Source organism: Bidens hawaiensis, unplaced genomic scaffold, assembly GCF_021521415.1.
Source record: "Bidens hawaiensis isolate Kalapana, Puna unplaced genomic scaffold, B.hawaiensis_p1.1 tig00012076_1, whole genome shotgun sequence".
In the NCBI taxonomy this organism is placed as follows: Eukaryota; Viridiplantae; Streptophyta; class Magnoliopsida; order Asterales; family Asteraceae; genus Bidens; species Bidens hawaiensis.
The window spans coordinates 561,336-581,634 of NW_027491970.1; the positions used below are offsets into that span (position 1 = coordinate 561,336).

At 38.8% G+C, this 20,299-nt stretch overlaps 1 protein-coding gene across 1 annotated transcript; it reads right to left on the reverse strand.

Annotated features, from left to right (window-relative positions):
* Window positions 1-14,626: 14,626 nt before the first annotated feature.
* Window positions 14,627-16,776, reverse strand: LOC143539862 (uncharacterized protein At4g14100-like). The gene is made up of 2 exons (XM_077033056.1): window positions 16,272-16,776; window positions 14,627-14,897 (listed from the first exon to the last, which is right to left on the reverse strand). The coding sequence occupies exons 1-2, from the start codon at window positions 16,774-16,776 to the stop codon at window positions 14,770-14,772; spliced, it is 633 nt and encodes a 210-aa protein (XP_076889171.1). The 3' UTR covers window positions 14,627-14,769.
* Window positions 16,777-20,299: the final 3,523 nt, after the last annotated feature.

Genomic DNA, 20,299 nt, shown 5'->3' on the forward strand with positions numbered 1-20,299 from the left:
AAATGTCATTCAATAATAGGTGCTTGTTATGTTGTTTACTATGTGTTTATAACCCGTTTATGGTTTGCTGAGCTCGTTTACCATAGAAACTATTTCATAGCATTTTATTAGGGCTATGTGTTCCTACCTACATAGATATACGATGAGTCATATGTACTCGGGTTTGTCTATGTTGTTAGGGTTTTAGGTTTAACGCTATGACAGGAGGTTCACCTAGGGTTTCCTTAGTTCCATTGTTTACCTGTGTCCTTTAGACTATTATTCAACCACCCCGTACACTTAGGTGCATAGAGATAGTGAAATCGACAAGTAATATGTCTTTTAGGGTAATTAGTCAAAGTTGGTGATGCTGACAGGTGAATCGATAAGCCGGTGTTTTTACACGACCTCTAGGGTTTCCTCTGAGGTGACACCCGGAGAGTGATTAGGGATCCATCAGGTTTCCTAGGATGTCGTATCATTAGATCCCGGTACCCGTAACAAATTCCCATAGCCGATAAAGCCAGGTTGTCACAATTCAGAATTCTTGCCTGTGTAACCATTTAAAAAAAATAATTTTAAAAGAGCTTTCATAAGTAAACTCATCTGGTAACATTCCATAAAACTTTTCGAAAGCCTAACTAGTTATCTTCCCGAATCTTGATTTCAACTCTTTCTACAATTAAAGTGCTTTTGTCTTTTTACAATTGTTATATTAATTTCATAATCAAAATTACTTTGTTTCATCCACTAAATATTGATATATAATTTAATATCAAGAGTCAATTATGTTCATGAATTGATATTCAGTATCTTACATGATTTGCTATACTATATAATGATTGGTACTAGATCCTGCATGTACATGTGTAATTCAATATTTTTGGTACTTAACCTTTTAAAACTAAGCTTGTGGATTTTATTAATTTTCTCTTATTATTTGAACACGTTTGCTACTAAACCCATTTATCACTAAACAGTTATGTGGAGTGATACTTAGCCCATTGGTAAACCTATCATTTAGGTGATCGTCTAAGTTAATCATAAAAGTTCGAATAACTCTAGTAGAAATTTTTTTCCCTAATGACGTGTAAGTCTACCTTAAAATGTTGTTGTTTAGCATTGAAAACAAGATTTGTTGGTATTTAGATAATAGTATTTTATTATACAAAACTCATTTCCTTCATTGGCTAGTGACCCTTTCAAATATTAAAGAACACACAAAGTCCAATTCATATGAGAAGAGGACGGTGCATATGCTGAGTTAATACGTGCACAACATATTCAATATTCGGCCTCATAAGAGTGAGATACATTTACTTACCAACCAAATATTTTGATACGTGGTGATATTAGATAATAACAAGTCATTCTTGTCTGTCGACTCGAAAAGTCTATTTCGATATTTAATTCTATTTCAAATGTGATTCACATGCATTCCAGTTTTTAAGTTGTGGTTTGGATGGTCCACTAGCAACATTTAATTAACTACACAATTTGATGTTTCTGTTTTCAAAATTTAATTTGTGTGTTGTTGTAGCCCTGGTTGAATCGACAATAATATTGATACGAGTTCGAAGTTTGCTCTATTGAATCATCGGTTAATACAGGTGAAGTGTGAATTTCATACAAGAATTATATACATAGATCTAATATGTCCCCCTTTTTAGTGAATGTTCACCTCTCTTTATATAGGCAGGAATTAGGTCTCATTTTAAAAGTTTTTGATAATATGTAAACGATAATATAAAGGGTAACTGGATGAGTAATAGTTGACCCAAAAGATTAAGCAATATTGTGGGTGAGCACATAGGGTCACATCACCTTTTTGAAAAACATAACTTTCCATCACTTTATTGTTCTTGTAAAACGTGAAGCTTGTTTGAAAAGTCAAGCACAGGGGATGTTTGGGATTCCTTATTTTGTCTTCTTATAACTTTTCATTAAGTTAATAAGTTACAAGATTATAACTTATGAAACTTTTACTCTCACAATATAAGCAATCTCAAACATCTTATTACTTTTCAAAAAATTAATAAGTTATTAGTTGATGAAAATAAGCAATCCCAAACACACCCTTAGACTATTAGTTATGGATGTCTCTTTGTTTCCCACTTTACAGTGTCACGTCAACGATACATCACACCTCACTCCACTCTACTCTCTTTCACAATACCAAAAAAAATGGTTACTAATTTACCACTTTCATTCTTTTTCAAATAAAATAATGATTTTATGCATTTAAAATCAATGTTGTAAAACTCGCTAGGCGGTCCCTAGACGGCTGACCCCCTTGTAGGGAGTACTCGGAGTACTCGGGGAGTACTCAGACAATATAAATATAACATAAAATAATTATTGGATATCATATATATGTTAAGACAAGCATAATTCATGTCAAAATAAACATAATTTATATGAAAAAAAAACATAATTCAAAAAATTCATGTTTTGTTGTTGTAAAACTCGCTAGGCGCTCCCTAACGCGGCTGACCCCCTTGTAGGGAGTATTCGGAGTACTCGGGGAGTACTCGCTTTGCACTCGGACAAGATAAATATAACATAAAATAATTATTGGATATCATATATATGTTAAGACAAGTATAATTCATGTCAAAATAAACGTAATTCATATGAAAAAAAAGCATAATCCAAAAAATTCATGTTTTATTGTTATTTTTAACATTTTACTAAAATAAAAAAAAAATTGGTGGCCGAGTTAATCTTGGAGGCCGAGTAATCTCGACTACTCCAACTTTTGACCGAGTTGGACCTTGGCGAGTAATGGTGGCCGAGTTGGAAAAAGACGGCAAGGTTGATGTCCGAGAGCCTTGGAATCGCCGATTCCAAAGCCTTGGAATTCGACTTTTACAACACTGTTTAAAATATTAAAAAAAACGTAACATAATATTACATATAAGATATTAAATAAAAACATAATCTTTAATAACATTAAAAATGATTATTAAAATATTATTATAAATTTAAAACGTTATATAAAAAACGTTATATAAATTAAGTACATAATACTAAAAACATAAACATATTAATATATACTATTTAACAAAATTTTAGATGAAAATGGTTTCCACAAAAGTCCAAAACCCACCCACCGTCTTCGTCTTCCCCAAACTCACGTACCACCCCTATCAGTTCGTTACCACCGGTCCTCCACCACCACACCATAGTCTCACAAATATTGAAAATGGTATATTTTTTTGAAAATTGTTGAAGTGGAGCGAGGATTTGAGCGGTGAATTTTCCACAGAGATCTTGTCGCTGGGTGACCCCGACAACGCTGGGCCGGTGATTGTCGTCGGCACCGCCTACCATGTCATCAATTCAGCGGTAATTCGGCGTCTACACCCATCAGCCTTATGAACAATTGCTTTATGTCAAAACATAAGCATATAATATTATTTATTAAAAGTTTGGAATAGACATATGCATTCACCCTTTTCCCCTTTACTATTAAACTTTTTGTAGGATAAATATCAGGGAAAATTCCCAAAATAGCCCTTTTTAAAGGAGGATTCCCAAAATAGCCCTTTTTTCCTCAAAATCTTTTACAATTTGGACTGGCCGGACGCTTTGGGAAAAGAGAATAATAAAGAGGGACCATGCCAAATTTTGAAAGAAAGTCAGGTAGGAGAGGAGATTTGGAAAAATAATGAAGGTAAAGTCCAAATTATATTGTAATCTTGGATCAAAAGTTCAGATTTTTTCAAATCTTTTTTATTCAAAAGCCGTCTTGAGAGACTGTTTTATTATGTTTCCTATCTTTTCCGTCCATATTTTCAAATTCTTGGAAAAATATATTTTTTACAATTATACCCCTGAACCACCACCACCACCTTGAACCACCACCATCATCGACGCCGTCGGCCCCACCCCATCACCACCACCGATGCTGTTGAGGCATGCACGGGTGTGAATGTAGCAGTCATGGTTGGTGGTTTCCCCAGGAAAGAAGGAATGGAAAGAAAAGATGTTATGTCAAAGAATGTATCCATTTACAGGTCCCAAGCTTCCGCTCTTGAGAAGCATGCTGCTGCTAACGACAAGGTAAATATTACTTTTATGATATTTTACAAGTCCCAATTAAACCTGTGGTGGCCGGCGGTGGCTGTGACAGGTCGCGGAGATCCAACATACCCATCTCCGGGATCCCGTAGTTGATTTGCCGGGCCGACGTCGAAGAGGACGCCGACCACATACCAGAGGTGACAGGTCCGCCACATACCGGCGGTGGCTGTGTGGTTCAAGGTGGTGGTTCAAGGTGGTGGTGGTGGTTCGGGGGTATAATTGTAAAAACTATATTTTTCCAAGAATTTGAAAATATGGACGGGAAAGGTAGGAAACATAATAAAACAGTCTCTCAAGACGGTTTTTGAATAAAAAAGATTTGAAAAAAATCTGAACTTTTGATCCAAGATTACAATATAATTTGGACTTTACCTTCAATATTTTTTCAAATCTTGTCTCCTACCTGACTTTCTTTCAAAATTTGGCCTGGTCCCTCTTTATTATTCTCTTTTCGCAAAGCGTCTGGCCAGTCCAAATTGTAAAAGATTTTGAGGAAAAAAAGGCTATTTTGGGAATCCTCTATCTAAAAAGGGCTATTTTGAGAATTTTCCCTAAATATCATGTTCTTTGTAAGGCCCCGTCACCGGTAACCCTACTTTCATGTTGGATTTACTCATAAACGCAGTTCTAAATATCAGAGTTAATTAAACATTCGCGGAATTTAAAAACTTTCATAAAACATTTCATAACAAAACACGTCTTGTCTTAAAACATCATTTTGTCTTTCAAAATAAACGAAACATTAAACTTAAACGTCTTGAGTCTTTCGATGCCAGCCTCTTATTCAGTGCCACGTGTCTCCTCAAGCGAGCTGCCTCATCCTACTCACCTGCGTGCATACTAAAAGTCAGCTACGCTGAGTGAGTTCTAGTTAATCACATAATCATACAATACATTCTTACATTTCATACTTAACCTCTTAATTTCCTTTCGTACACACCTAAGTGCATATACTTTCATTCTTACCTTCGTACTTTCTTTACATACATAATCTTACGTTTTAAAGAGCCTTTCGCCCTATAACCTCACAGATATTATAAGGGTCTGGTCCCTAACATCACAGATATTATAAGAGTCTGGTCTCTAACATCACAGATATTATAAGGGTCTGGTCCCTAACATCACAGATATTATAAGGGTCTGGTCCCTAACATCACAGATATTATAAGGGTCTGGTCCCTAACATCACAAATATTATAAGGGTCTGGTCCCTAGTTCTCGAATATTAGTAGGGTTCGATTCCCTCTTCGTTACCATACAACCATACATCATACCTCGAGTATTATTAGGGCTCGGTACCCTTTTTGTAACCATACAACCATACAACCATCTTTTCCTTCTTTTATTAACTTTATTACGTTCATAAACATAAGCATACATATCATACTTACCTTATACATAGCGTTACAACCTGACGGTACGTGCAATATCCGAAGATCGTTCACGTACCATCAAGCAATCATTCATACATATCACATATATATCACATATGGCATACACTTATCACTTAGGATAAATGTATTAACAACACATCGAGTATGCATACAGCCCCAAAAACATAACAAGGAATGGGGCTAGAAACTCACTTGAACACGGTTACGTTCACCGTTAATCGTAATCCCTTTCTTCAGTTGTGCACGGCTGACTGTATAACAAGTATACGTATCAATTAACTATCACTACTCATATTGTATTTCTATCTTTATATGACCCACAACGAACGGGGGTCCGGGGCAGCGCCCCTGGCAGCGTGGTCTAGGGGCGGCAGCCCCTGGCTGGGGTCGAGCTGCCAGGTCAGCTTGGAAAAATTTTATTTCCATAAACTGCCTTAACACATTTTTCATTAGGTTTTTAATTTATTTCCTAATCGAACTTGACTTTAAGCGAAGTTAAACCTTAGGCGAACTTAGCTTTAAGCGAAGTTAAACCTTAAGCGAACTTAGCTTTAGGCGAAGTTATCAGTTAGGCGAACTTGGCCGTAAGCGAAGTTATCAATTAGGCGAACTTGGCCTCAGGAGAAGTTACCAGTTAGACGAACTTGGCCGTAAGCTAAGTTATCAATTAGGCGAACTTGGCCTCAGGCGAAGTTACCAGTTAGGCGAACTTGGCCGTAAGCGAAGTTATCAATTAGGCGAACTTGGCCTCAGGCGAAGTTACCAGTTAGGCGAACTTGGCCGTAAGCGAAGTTATCAATTAGGCGAACTTGGCCTCAGGCGAAGTTATCGCTTTGAAGGCGAAGTTATCGCTTTGAAGGCGAAGTTGCCCAGTTCTACCGCTGTTTGGTTTCTATCAAGCATTTTTGGCGATTTTAACACCCTTGTTATGGTTCGACATCACCCACTACGCTCCCCAACCGATTTCGGTCGTATAAACACTATAAAGCTTGGATCTTTAAACTTCAAATATCAAGAATCATACCTTTTTGTGCTTGTTTGGATCTCGTTTAACTTGCTTAATCACAACTAATCGCTCACTCTCTCTCGGATCTCGCTCGATTCTCTCCCTCGGCCGCCGGCGGTGCGTGTGGTGCGGGTGTGTTTTGGAGTGTTAGAGAATAAGATGGAATGAGTGATGGTTTAGGGTTTAGGGGATATTTATATCCCTTAAAGCCCATGGACCTAAGGCCCATTCTCATTTAACCCATCTCAGTTAATCTAAGTCCATGATCCGCTCCTTACTCGATATTAATTAATCAATAACGCGAAATCACTAAACATAACTTTCTTTATTCAACATTAAAATTTTAGGATGTTACAAGTCTCCCCTCCTTAAAGAGGTTTCGTCCCCGAAACCTAACTATTACATAAACAAACTAGGGTAAAACTTGCTCATCTCATCCTCGGCTTCCCAAGTAGCATCTGATCCCTTGCGGTGTTTCCATATCACTTTTACCAAAGGTATAATCTTGTGACGAAGCTGCTTTTCCTTGCGATCAACGATCTCTATCGGTTGCTCAATGTAGTTCAATTGTTCATCAACCTTAATGTCCATCAATGGCATGTGAGACGTGTCATCAGCTAGACACTTCCTCAGATGGGAAACATGGAATGTTGAATGAATTCCTTCTAACTCATCGGGTAAATCCAGTTTATAAGCTACTTCACCCACACAATCTACAATCTTGAACGGTCCAATGTACCTCGGACTCAACTTCCCCCTCTTTCTAAAACGGATAATTCCTTTCCAAGGCGAGACCTTAAGCATCACATTGTCGCCAACGTTAAACTCAATTGGTCGTCGCCGCTTATCTGCATAAGACTTTTGTCTGTCTTGAGCGGCTTTCATTCTTGCTTTGATCTGATCAAACCTTGAAGACGTTTCTTGAACCACTTCTAGGCTTCCCATTTCTTTCTGACCAATCTCACCCCAACACACCGGGGTTCTACATCGTCTACCGTAAAGCATCTCGAAAGGTGGCATACCAATAATTGAATGGTAACTGTTTTTATAGGAGAACTCTGCCAGATGCAGATGATCATCCCAACTTCCACGAAAATATAAAACACAAGCACGTAGCATATCCTCAAGGGTTTGGATCGTCCTTTCAGACTGTCCATCGGTTTGAGGATGATACGCCGTACCGATGTTCAACCTCGTCCCCATAGCTTCATGGAATTTCTTCCAGAACCTCGAAGTAAACCGTGTATCTCTATCAGACACGATCGATAACGGTACTCCATGCTTGGTTACAACTTCTTTGATGAACAAGCTTGCTAACGTTTCTGACGAGATGGCCTCTCGTATGGGCAGAAAGTGAGCACTCTTGGTCAAACGGTCCACAATCACCCAGATGGTATCATGTTGCTTAGTTGTACGAGGTAGCTTAGTTATGAAATCCATGGTGATGTGTTCCCATTTCCACTCAGGTATCTCTAGCGGTTGCATCTTCCCATAAGGCTTTTGGTGTTCGGCTTTGACTTGTAAGCAAGTTAAGCACTTACTGACATAATCTACTACATCATTCTTCATTCCAGGCCACCAGTAATCTCTTTTCAAGTCTTGATACATCTTTGTAGCTCCAGGATGGATGGAGTACCTTGACTTATGAGCTTCATCTAAGATTCGACTTCTAAGATCACCATGGCGTGGGATCCACATACGGTCGAACCTAGTCTTAACTCCATGAGTGTTTTCCATCAACTCATCTTGCTGGCCATAAATCCTTTCTTTCTTTACTAACCCTTCATCTACTAACACTTCTGACTGCACTTTGATGATTTCTTCAAAAAGGCTTGGGTTAATGATCAACTTGTATGACTTCACTGTTGCAAGGACTTCCTCATTCTTACGACTTAACGCATCAGCGACCACGTTAGCTTTACCGGGGTAATACTTAATCTCACAGTCGTAATCCTTAATCAACTCCAACCATCTTCTCTGCCTCATGTTCAATTCTTTCTGCTCGAAGAAGTACTTTAAACTCTTATGATCTGTATAAATAGTACACTTAGTACCGTACAGATAATGCCTCCATATCTTAAGAGCATGCACTACAGCTACTAACTCCAAATCATGCGTCGGGTAAGTACTCTCATGGACTTTCAACTGTCTAGACGCGTAAGCTATCACCTTCCCTCGTTACATCAATACGCAACCTAACCCTTGATGTGAGGCATCAACACAAACAACGAAATCCTCGTCACCATCGGGTAGAGCAAGGATTGGAGCTTGCGTGAGTCTCTTCTTCAATTCTTCGAAGGCTTCTTCCTGAAACTTTCCCCAACTGAATACTATCGACTTTCGGGTCATACCGGTCAGCGGTGCGGCTATCTTGGAGAAACCTTCGATGAATCTCCTATAGTAACCAGCTAACCCTAGGAAGCTTCGTATATATGTCGGATTCTGCGGAGTCTTCCAATTCGTTATCGCTTCAATCTTAGCTGGGTCCACGGTAATCCCCTCTGGATTAACCACGTGACCTAAAAATTGCACTTCTCTTAACCAGAACGCGCACTTCGAAAACTTGGCATACAACTTCTCCTTCTTCAGAGTCTCCAATACCTCTCTCAGATGCTCAACATGGTCAGACTCGCTCTTTGAATAAATCAATATATCATCGATGAAGACGATAACCGACTTATCCAACATCGGTCGACACACCCTATTCATCATGTCCATAAATGCTGCAGGAGCATTGGTTAGACCGAATGACATTACGAGGAACTCGTAGTGTCCATACCGCGTTCGGAACGCTGTCTTAGGGATGTCTACCTCTTTCACCTTCAGCTGATGGTAGCCTGATCTGAGATCTATTCGTGAGAACCAACTTGAACCTTGCAGTTGGTCAAACAGATCATCAATCCTTGGCAAAGGATATCTATTCTTTACCGTAAGCTTATTCAACTCACGATAGTCTATGCACATTCTCATACTTCCATCCTTCTTTTTCACGAACAATACTGGTGCGCCCCACGGGGAAACACTCGGTCTTATGAAACCTTTGTCGAGGAGTTCTTGCAGTTGGGACATCAATTCTTTCATCTTGGACGGTGCTAGATGGTAAGGCGCCTTTGCGACAGGTTGGGCTCCTGGTATTAAATCTATCTGAAATTCTATCTCTCGCCCCGGTGGCAACCCCGGAAGATCCTCAGGGAATACTTCTGGGTAGTCGCGCACAATAGGAACATCTTTCATTTCTTTCGTCTCGGCCGTAGCGTTGACGACATACGCCAGGTAGGCACAACACCCTCGCCTTAGCAAACCCTCGGCTTTTATCATCGAAATGACATTAAGCCCAGAACTTTCCTTATCACCATAAACCGTTACCGCACTACCATCCAATTACTTTAACCTTATCATCCTACTCCTACATACTATCTGGGCCTCAAATTCAGACAACCAATCCATACCCAAAACCACATCGAACCCTCCTAAGGTCATAACGTACAAGGTAACCGGGAACTCATGTCCTTCCAATTCTATCTTATAGTTCTTAACCATTTTTGTTATTTTAACCGAAGTGTCACTGGCGGTTTCTACTAAAAAAGTTTCAGGCACTCGGCAGCCTTTCATTTTAGCTAGTTTACTAAATGTCGTAGCTACAAAACTTCTATTCGCACCAGAATCAAATAATACGGCAGCAGAAATGCCGTTTACTAAGAACGTACCGGTCACAACATCAGGAATTTGTCTAGCTTGCTCTTGGGTCAACATGTAGGCCCTAGTCCTCGGCCTTGCTTGATCAGCATCTTTCTTCCCACTACCTCCAGCCTCACCATCGGTGCACTCTCTCGCCATGTGGCATGTCTTGCCACATTTGTAACATGCTGGCTTTGCACTGCACTCATTGGCATAATGCCCTACCTTCCCACACTTATAACACACATTAGACCCCATCCGGCATTCCCCACCGTGAGCCTTTCCACATTTGAGACAAACACCAGAATTTTTACCCCACTTGCACTCACCACCATGCATCTTTCCGCAGGTCTTACACGATCTCTTCTCCCACACTCTCTGCTTCTTATCTTTGGGGTTCCATAACTGAGTACCGGGTCGTTTAGCAGGAGAGGCCCATTTCTTCTCTTTCTTCTCGTCTCCCACCACCACATCATCCACAGCCAGGTCTGCATAGACCATCTCTGCGAGTTCGACAGCAGAATCGAAAGTAGCAGGTTTACTTGTCCTGACTAACATGCGGACTCTCTGTGGTAATCCCCTCACATAACACTTGATTCTCTTAGCCTCAGTGCTGACCATATCGGGTACCAACCTAGACATTCGATTGAACTCTGTAGTGTACTCACGATGTGTCATCGTCCCAGCTTTCAAGTTTAGGAACTTCATCTCCGCCCTTTCAACCTCGGCGTCAGCACAGAACTTCTTCATCACTAACTCCTTCAGATCGTCCCACTTTATCTCTTTGATCTCATCTCGGGTCTTCCTCTGCTCCACACTCTCCCACCAATACATAGCCTCATCTTCAAATGATTGGGTGGCATAACCGACAGCTTGGTCAGGACGACACTCGCTGATTCGGATAATTTTATCCATGGCGGTTATCCACTGAAGAGTAGCGATTGCGTCTCCTAAACCGGTCAGCTTAGGCGGGTCACAACCTTTGAAGGACTTATAGTTGCAACCGCCTCGGCCTCTCTTCCTATCATCAACTTTCACAGACCTTACCTCACTTGAATCACCCTTTTCCCCCTCATCATCTTTCCCACCATTACCACATGCCCCTTCAACAGTTCTTTCACGGCTTCCAGCAGACCTTCCCAGGGTAATATTCTTCACAGCAGTGGCTACAGCTTGAACAATGGCTGCTTGAATTGCGGGATCCAGTTGAACTCCTTCATTGTTTTCCGGGTTTCTTCCAGCTGCGCTTCCTTCAGCTTCGGTGTTGGAAGCTGTCTCAACCGAAGGTTGCTGGACACGACGAGGCCTGCCGCGTCGTCCAGTGCGACCTCCAGCTCCAACAATGTCTCCAGCTCCAGCCATCGTATTCTAAAAGGGAAAACACAAACATCATCACTCAAGGAACTATTTAGTACAAGGATAGCAAGGCTAACAGGTAATAACAGTGGCCAGTTGTGATTAGCTGATCACGTTACTTTCCGTGTCCTATACACTTCCCTTTATGAGTCTATTTGTGCTGGTTCTACTTAAGCAGTTAGTCAAATCAAACAATCAATTATTCCTATCCCTGACGTTCACATATCTTTTCTTTCTCATCAACATATATCATTTAATCATACACTTTACCTTTACTGATCTTGCTTGAGCGACACATGGCATTCTTGAACTGGCATCTTCTTTCCTTTCTTACTTAAATCCCATTCTCTGTTCGAGTCTAAGCATGTAGGATGCTTAAATCTCTCGAACTTTGCTCTGATACCAACTTGTAAGGCCCCGTCACCGGTAACCCTACTTTCGTGTTGGATTTACTCATAAACGCAGCTCTAAATATCAGAGTTAATTAAACATTCGCGGAATTTAAAAACTTTCATAAAACATTTCATAACAAAACACGTCTTGTCTTAAAACATCATTTTGTCTTTCAAAATAAACGAAACATTAAACTTAAACGTCTTGAGTCTTTCGATGCCAGCCTCTTATTCAGTGCCACGTGTCTCCTCAAGCGAGCTGCCTCATCCTACTCACCTGCGTGCATACTAAAAGTCAGCTACGCTGAGTGAGTTCTAGTTAATCACATAATCATACAATACATTCTTACATTTCATACTTAACCTCTTAACTTCCTTTCGTACACACCTAAGTGCATATACTTTCATTCTTACCTTCGTACTTTCTTTACATACATAATCTTACGTTTTAAAGAGCCTTTCGCCCTATAACCTCACAGATATTATAAGGGTCTGGTCCCTAACATCACAGATATTATAAGGGTCTGGTCTCTAACATCACAGATATTATAAGGGTCTGGTCCCTAACATCACAGATATTATAAGGGTCTGGTCCCTAACATCACAGATATTATAAGGGTCTGGTCCCTAACATCACAGATATTATAAGGGTCTGGTCCCTAGTTCTCGAATATTAGTAGGGTTCGATTCCCTCTTCGTTACCATACAACCATACATCATACCTCGAGTATTATTAGGGCTCGGTACCCTTTTCGTAACCATACAACCATCTTTTCCTTCTTTTATTAACTTTATTACGTTCATACACATAAGCATACATATCATACTTACCTTATACATAGCGTTACAACCTGACGGTACGTGCAATATCCGAAGATCGTTCGCGTACCATCAAGCAATCATTCATACATATCACATATATATCACATATGGCATACACTTATCACTTAGGATAAATGTATTAACAACACATCGAGTATGCACACAGCCCCGAAAACATAACAAGGAATGGGGCTAGAAACTCACCTGAACACGGTTACGTTCACCGTTAATCGTAATCCCTTTCTTCAGTTGTGCACGGCTGACTGTATAACAAGTATACGTATCAATTAACTATCACTACTCATATTGTATTTCTATCTTTATATGACCCACAACGAACGGGGGTCCGGGGCAGCGCCCCTGGCAGCGGGGTCTAGGGGCGGCAGCCCCTGGCTGGGGTCGAGCTGCTAGGTCAGCTTGGAAAAATTTTATTTCCATTAACTGTCTGAACACATTTTTCATTAGGTTTTTAATTTATTTCCTAATCGAACTTGACTTTAAGCGAAGTTAAACCTTAGGCGAACTTAGCTTTAGGCGAAGTTATCAGTTAGGCGAACTTGGCCGTAAGCGAAGTTATCAATTAGGCGAACTTGGCCTCAGGCGAAGTTACCAATTAGGCGAACTTGGCCGTAAGCGAAGTTATCAATTAGGCGAACTTGGCCTCAGGCGAAGTTACCAGTTAGGCGAACTTGGCCGTAAGCGAAGTTATCAATTAGGCCACTGATAACTTGAAGATCATCAGACCCACTCTGTCGCATTCGGTTTGCATTTCGGTTATGTAGGTTGGTAAATAATCCTACAAACTTACGAATATCGGACCACTGACCCGATATCATATTATCGGTTCGGTCCCTACTCCCCACTTGCTCATAAAACAATTCCCGAACTTTGCTCCAAAATACTCGACGTTTATGAAAGTCGGCTATAAAAAAAATAACAAAACTTTAGTAAATTGCAAACAAAAACTAAAAATTTAAATTAAAAAAAAATGCACCAAAAAATAATTACCCTCGTTTCGATCTTGAGATATCTCAATCCAAGTTCTAGCCAACGCTAATTTTTCATCCTTTTTCCAAGGAATAGACTTTCGCTTCGTCACAGCCGGTGTCGATGAACCGCCCGCTTCTCCGGTTTTATTCGTTTTCTTACCTTTGTGAGAGCGTTTTGTGGGTTTATCCGGTCCCGGTTGTGTCTCCAGAACGGAAAACTCGGGTTGTGTATCCGAGTTGAAAAAAGTCGCGTTTTGAGATGCCATTAGATCTTGAAAGGCCTCGTCAGACATGTAGTCCAACCCCTGCATTTGAAATTGAGCGTTGTAGTTGAAATTTCCCGAACCCACATGATTTTTTAACAAACTTTGGAAAATCAAATGAGACGTATTAGTAGAAATATTTAGAGAAAGAGAATGAGATGTGTGATTTAAAAAAAATGAATTGTGATATTTATAAAAAGTTTGAAATTTTTTTTTTATTTTAATAGCCCAACGGTTACCAACGGCTATATTCTTCACGCGGACAGCCCCGCGCCGGCCAACCGCGCCCCCATCCGCGCCAAGGTGGTAGCGGTGTTCGCGAGCCAGGTGGCCACGCCGGGCCTCCGCACCCCCTATCCGCGCCCCACTACCCTTAGCCTAATTAGTTAGTGGTTCGTAACACTTTACGTCTTTACACTAACTGTCAGACTTTTTGGTTAAATCCATCTTAAATTACCAGTTCGATGTAGAAGCTACCAGATGAATTAAAGGGACTATGTGAGAAACTAAGCAATGCACAAGAAAAAGTGGAGGTGATTGCTCTAGGCAAAGAAATTATAGATGTTTTCAAGACATCTTGTAAATGAATTCAACCATCCTTACAAAATTTATAATTTACTACTAATGAAATTAGGAAGTGAAAGATTGAGCAGCACTCTTTTCTTATTTCATGTGTACAAAATATAAATTGTCTAGAATATACAAGAAGATTATAAATTCGAATCGATTAGCCTCAATTCTAACATGGAGTAAATAGATAACAAGCATTTACAATATTCATTCTTCATAAACGAAATGAAAGATTCAAACTTTTGCCAAAGTAGAAGAAGCATTCTCAACTGCGGGATCTGTAAAACAGTATGCGGGTGCTTGTACTACCGAATCCGGCAACACCGCTCCAATCTCATATGTCATCACATGTGAAGATATCCCTGTGTTGCAAAATATTGAAGTTATTTGATAGGTTTCATTCGTTTCTTTCTTTAATAAGATACTTTTTTTACTACAAAAGAAAGATAACTTTAATAACAATTTTGGTCTTTATAACAAAAGATAACTTAAAAGGATGCATGCTCTATCACTAAAAAAAGATCAGAATTTCGACAGGATATACTCAAAATTTTTATACTCAAAATTTTTATATCTAACCTGTTAATAAACTGTTTGTGTTCAGTTTGACAATTGTTTAATCAAACAAGTCCTCAATTAATCTGTTTATGTAAACAGGTCGACCCTCTAACCTATGTCGGGTTGCTCAACCAATTTTTATGACCCATCAGCATATGAACAAGCCGACTCGTACAACCCGCCAATCTGTTTGGCGTTTTAGATATATAGTTTGAAGGAGCCGTGTTCAAGTTTAAAAAAAAAAAAAATCGGTCTTTGCACATTAAGATTAATTGCTTTTAAACTATTAAATATATAGGTATAGTATTCGGGTTGATCAATCAAAATTGGCAACCCCTTACTACAACCTCACACGGGTGATAATTGTTATAAGCGTGGGCGTAAATCTACAACCCATTAGCGTAGCCTAGTTAGTCGGCATGCCTCATCTATCTTTTTACTTAAATACATTTTTAGTCTTAACACTACCAAAAACATCATTCCTTCAAAGCAGCCTACATTTTATTATTTATTTTATGAGAGAAAAAGAAAATATATAACTTTAATGCCGCATGTAGCCAAGATTTGAGCCCAATTGCAGTCACCCTCAACACCACATAGGCGATAGATTAGCTTAGGGGTGTTTAGAATTCCTTATTTTTTTATAAGTTAAAAGGATGGTTAGGTAATGTAAGTTTTTAGACATTTTAAAGAAGAAAAAAGGTGTTTTTGATATGTCAGGATGGAGTAAATTATCAAAACAACTTATATAAGTCAAAAGAAGGTGCAAATAAGGAATCCCAAGCATGGCCTACGTGCCATTGTGTTGTGTTGGAGATAGTCAACACAACCTAAATTGAACTTGATTATAAATAAATACAAGGAAATATAATTGAATCAAAATAGCTTCAAAAAGTATGGTCGACAATTGAATACCTGTTTAAGACATGATAAGACCTATTAATAAAAGAAGTACGGTATGCGATTTTTTTAATTAACTTAAATAATTGAAGTTAGTATGTTAGGCTCCATCATTTTCTCTTATTGGTACATGAAACTTAAAACTGTCTTATAGTCATGACATATAAAGTCGTTAAACGAGTCGTATTTGATACTTGTGTTAAGCGCATCGTTTCTAACACATTAAATCCGTTAAGAAACGAATTGCAAACCCTATTCAAAAGGTTATATATAATTACCATCGTAAAAGTCCCAACGAACGGGTCTCTTGGTGACCACATCTTCATAATACCATATAAAGTCCACCTTCTCCCACAAATCACACAAGAACCCATCAGTCACCACCCGCCCGAGATACCTCGCCCCATCGAGAAAGTCTGGCCGCGGTATCCCGACACCAAAGTCCGCCACCTGGCATTGTGCATCGGCACCAAGTGTGTAGTAAAACGACGTCCCATTGTTCCATTCAATGTCATAAAGCAATATGCCAAGTTGTTTTTGAAATATGTTAACGTTGCGACCTTTGGGCCAGTCGTACCAAAGGTCGCTTAGTTGGAGGTGGGTGGTGGTTAAGTTCATGTAAAGAAGGGCGTGGAATTGTTCGGGCCATGGGGTTGGTGTGGGTTCGTGTTCGGTTGTGGTTAGCCATGGCTCGTTGTTGGCTAGGTGGTTTGGTAGATGGAGAAGGAAGAAGATGAGCACTTGGAAGGCTATCTTGATAACGTTGTTTATGTTTGTGGCCATTTTTTGTTTTTGGTAGAAAAGCAGGCGTGTGAAAGAAAAGCGCTTTATATGAATTTTTTTTTTCAAAAAACTTTTACTAATTAAGTGAAACCTTTAGGGAGAATCATGGTTCACACTAGGATCTATGTTTGTGGAATTAGTTATTATTTCATGTCACTGTTACATAGGCACTGTCACGTAGACAGTGAGACAGTGTCATATTTTCTTCTTTATTGAATAATCTAGTTTTGCTAATTATCTTATCACGTGTCACAGTCATATTAAATTTAAATATATTTAATATAAATTAAACAACAAAGAGAATGAAATAAAACACAACTTAAAATATTAAAGTTAAACAAACTACCAAATATATATAAGAATGAATGATAATTTATTTATTGAATTCCTTCTCTCCACATATTATAAAAGCATATACGAGCTTTAGTTTTAAATTAAGTCTATTAATACATTCTTTGAATCAGCCCACTAGATATTAGGGCTTTAGTTTTAATATTATTTTCTTTAACCCCTTCTTCTCTTCTTTACACCTAACAAACACCCCCCCCCCCCCCCCCCCCAACAAACCCCACTTTTGTTTCTTCTGCATTCTTCACACCCCACTTTTGTTTCTTCTGCATTCTTCACACCAAGGAAACGGGCCCACTTTTGCACAATATCCAATCTTCAAAATGCCATTGTCATGGTGGCATTGGAAGAGGATGTCTTCGTTCAAATGGTGCCCGTCATGGTGTGCTTGGCACTATCCTGCCTACATGGCATTGATGACGTCCTTTTTCTTGACCACAACACCTAGCCTCACCGTTGTGATACCGTTAATTGTTTACCCGATTTAGGTTGTATTCGAATCTTTACCATTAATGAAATCGAGTGTTTTATTAGTAATTTATGTTGTTTAATACAATTTATAATTGTTTTATATTTAATCATGTTAAACAATATTGAAAATCGCTTATTTCGAGCTTAAAGTGCGTTTCTAGAAACTATAGGGGCCAAAGTTGCCAAAAATAAAAGTCCGATGAAACTACCCTCGCGTGGTACGTAGGGGGTGGGGGGGGGGGGGCTTCATGCCTCGCGTAGCCCGAGGGAAGCAGCATATCAGTATTTTGCGCTTTAGTTTGTTTTTTACTCGTTTAACATCCAATCTTCATCCTAATCTCGTTATAATTCAAACTTAAGTTTTAGAATAATCCTATAACTTTTATCATCTAATTCATGATATTGGTTAAGATTTAGTGTTTAACATATTTCGTTTTTGAGTTTCAAAAAGTTTGACGATAAACACGAGGCCTTAATTTGTTTCCTACATAAATAAGAGTAGGTTATCATTCTTTCCTTGCTACATAACACGATATCCTCAATCTTCTTCACGAATTCAAGACTCATTTAAGGTGTTCTTCAAAGGTTTAACTTTTCAAAAGTCCATGGGTCTTCCAATCTTAATTCTTCTAGTTACTCATACAATTACCGAGTAAGTTTTGGTTTTTATTGTTAGTTATCAACCATTGAACGGAAGTCTCATCTTCAATAGATCTGGGGGTGGGGGTTGTAAGACTCTTAACGATTTTTTTATATATATATAACAACTAGGTGGTCACAATTTTCAAAATATAAACATCGACCATAACGAACGTCTTAACCGTTCGTACCTAACATAATATTTTAGTACAAAAAAATGCAGAAGCAACAAAGACCACTCATGTGTTCGGTTCGCGCCATGACTTGATCTTCTTTCGGCGTGCCATGGGATTTGGTTACATGCTTGATACCATCATAAACGTTTAGTCACTTAAACGTATAACAAACCATCGAATTCTCGATATAAAAACAATAAAATTTCTTTGTTTTTTGGTAAATTCAGGCCCAGCCGTAGTTTACGTAGGGTGAGTAATTTATGTCGTTTTTCAACTTTAAACCCTCAATTCTTATTCTGAACTCGCAAAAACAATCGGGTATCGTTTAACAACATATTTCCATCATAATCCAACACCAGATTACAAATTCTTGTTTTCTGTTCATTCTTAATCCCGGGTTTTAAACTGAATTATTTGGCCTGTTAAGGCGCTTTCGTCATTAATGAATTTTCTTAATCTCTTAACAGAGTTATCTTAATTATTCCGATCATAACACACTTTATGATTGGTATATGATTTCACCTCGGCTTCTACGACTCCATGGTCATTTTGCCTTGTTTTAAAATGTCAATGTCGGTCCAAGGCCATATAGACCATAGACGACCCGTTAATTCGTTCTTGTGATATCCATCACTTGTGAATGAATCCAATGCTATAGTCCAATTCCCCATGGTCGCAACCATGCTCTTTTACCTAGGGTGCCACCTACGCCATTATGACTCCATGAGTCATTTGCCCGTCGGTTTCGACAAACCCTTTGTTTTATCTCCTTTTTAAGTTCATTGGTCATTGTTTGAACTTACTCAACATTTCAATATTAAGCATTATATCAAGATAACTACATTGGCATATAATTTAACATAAATAAGCGTGCTAACTAGCCACGTACCTTAAGTTTCCCTTTTAGCCTTGTGTCCCTTCCGGTTTGATCGTCCGGGTTGCCACTCGAGTTGCCTACAATTTACAACCTGGTTACACATTAAGATCACGTCCTTCTCTTTTTAATATACCCTTTTCATTAGCATGCCCACATTTACCCAAAAAGATCATATGCGTCCCCATATGGCATGTTTGACATTATATTTTTCATTCAAGCATTTCATCAAACACCTGATAGGCGAGATATTAAGTTATCATTTTTAGGTAACTTTTATAACTTTTACCATCACATATAATCATAGTTTTATTCAAACTTACAACAATCAATTTACATGTAAAAGTCAAATCTAAAATAAGCTAATACACTACATTTTTGTTCATGAAATTGGGGTTCTTCACCTTAGGAATAGAACCCACCTCATAGAACCCTTGGACAATAACCAACAAATGATTTGTGCCAAGTACTTCATAATTTTATGAATATTTTAAGCGTACATGGTGCTATCAATTTCATCATATGAACACACACCCTTTACTAATTGCAAGCAATCTACTTGTCCCCTTTTACTGTAATCATCATATTTGATTATTAAAACATACGTTTTGATCACCAAGTTGAGATGATCACAACCTTACTCACATGCAAGGTTTTATCACCCAATTTGTGGTATACATGAGGGTTTCTCCTTTCTAGTTCTTCTACCCGACGATCGACACACACACACACACGTGTGTGTGTGTGTTTTAATCCAATTTTATAATTTACTTGTTTTAGTTTGATTTTGAACATGTTTAGCCCCTACACTTTAGCTAGTATTTAAAACGCAACCTTTGACCCATTTTCGGGATGTTACATATTTCATGTTCAATTGAATCAAATTTCATTTAGGGTTGGTGTTAAGAACTCAAATTTTCAATTACACTATGAATTGACCCGAATTAACTTCTAACTTTTCAATGTTTTATGTTTGTAATTATGTTTTCGACATGTAGGACCCAAATCCGATCTC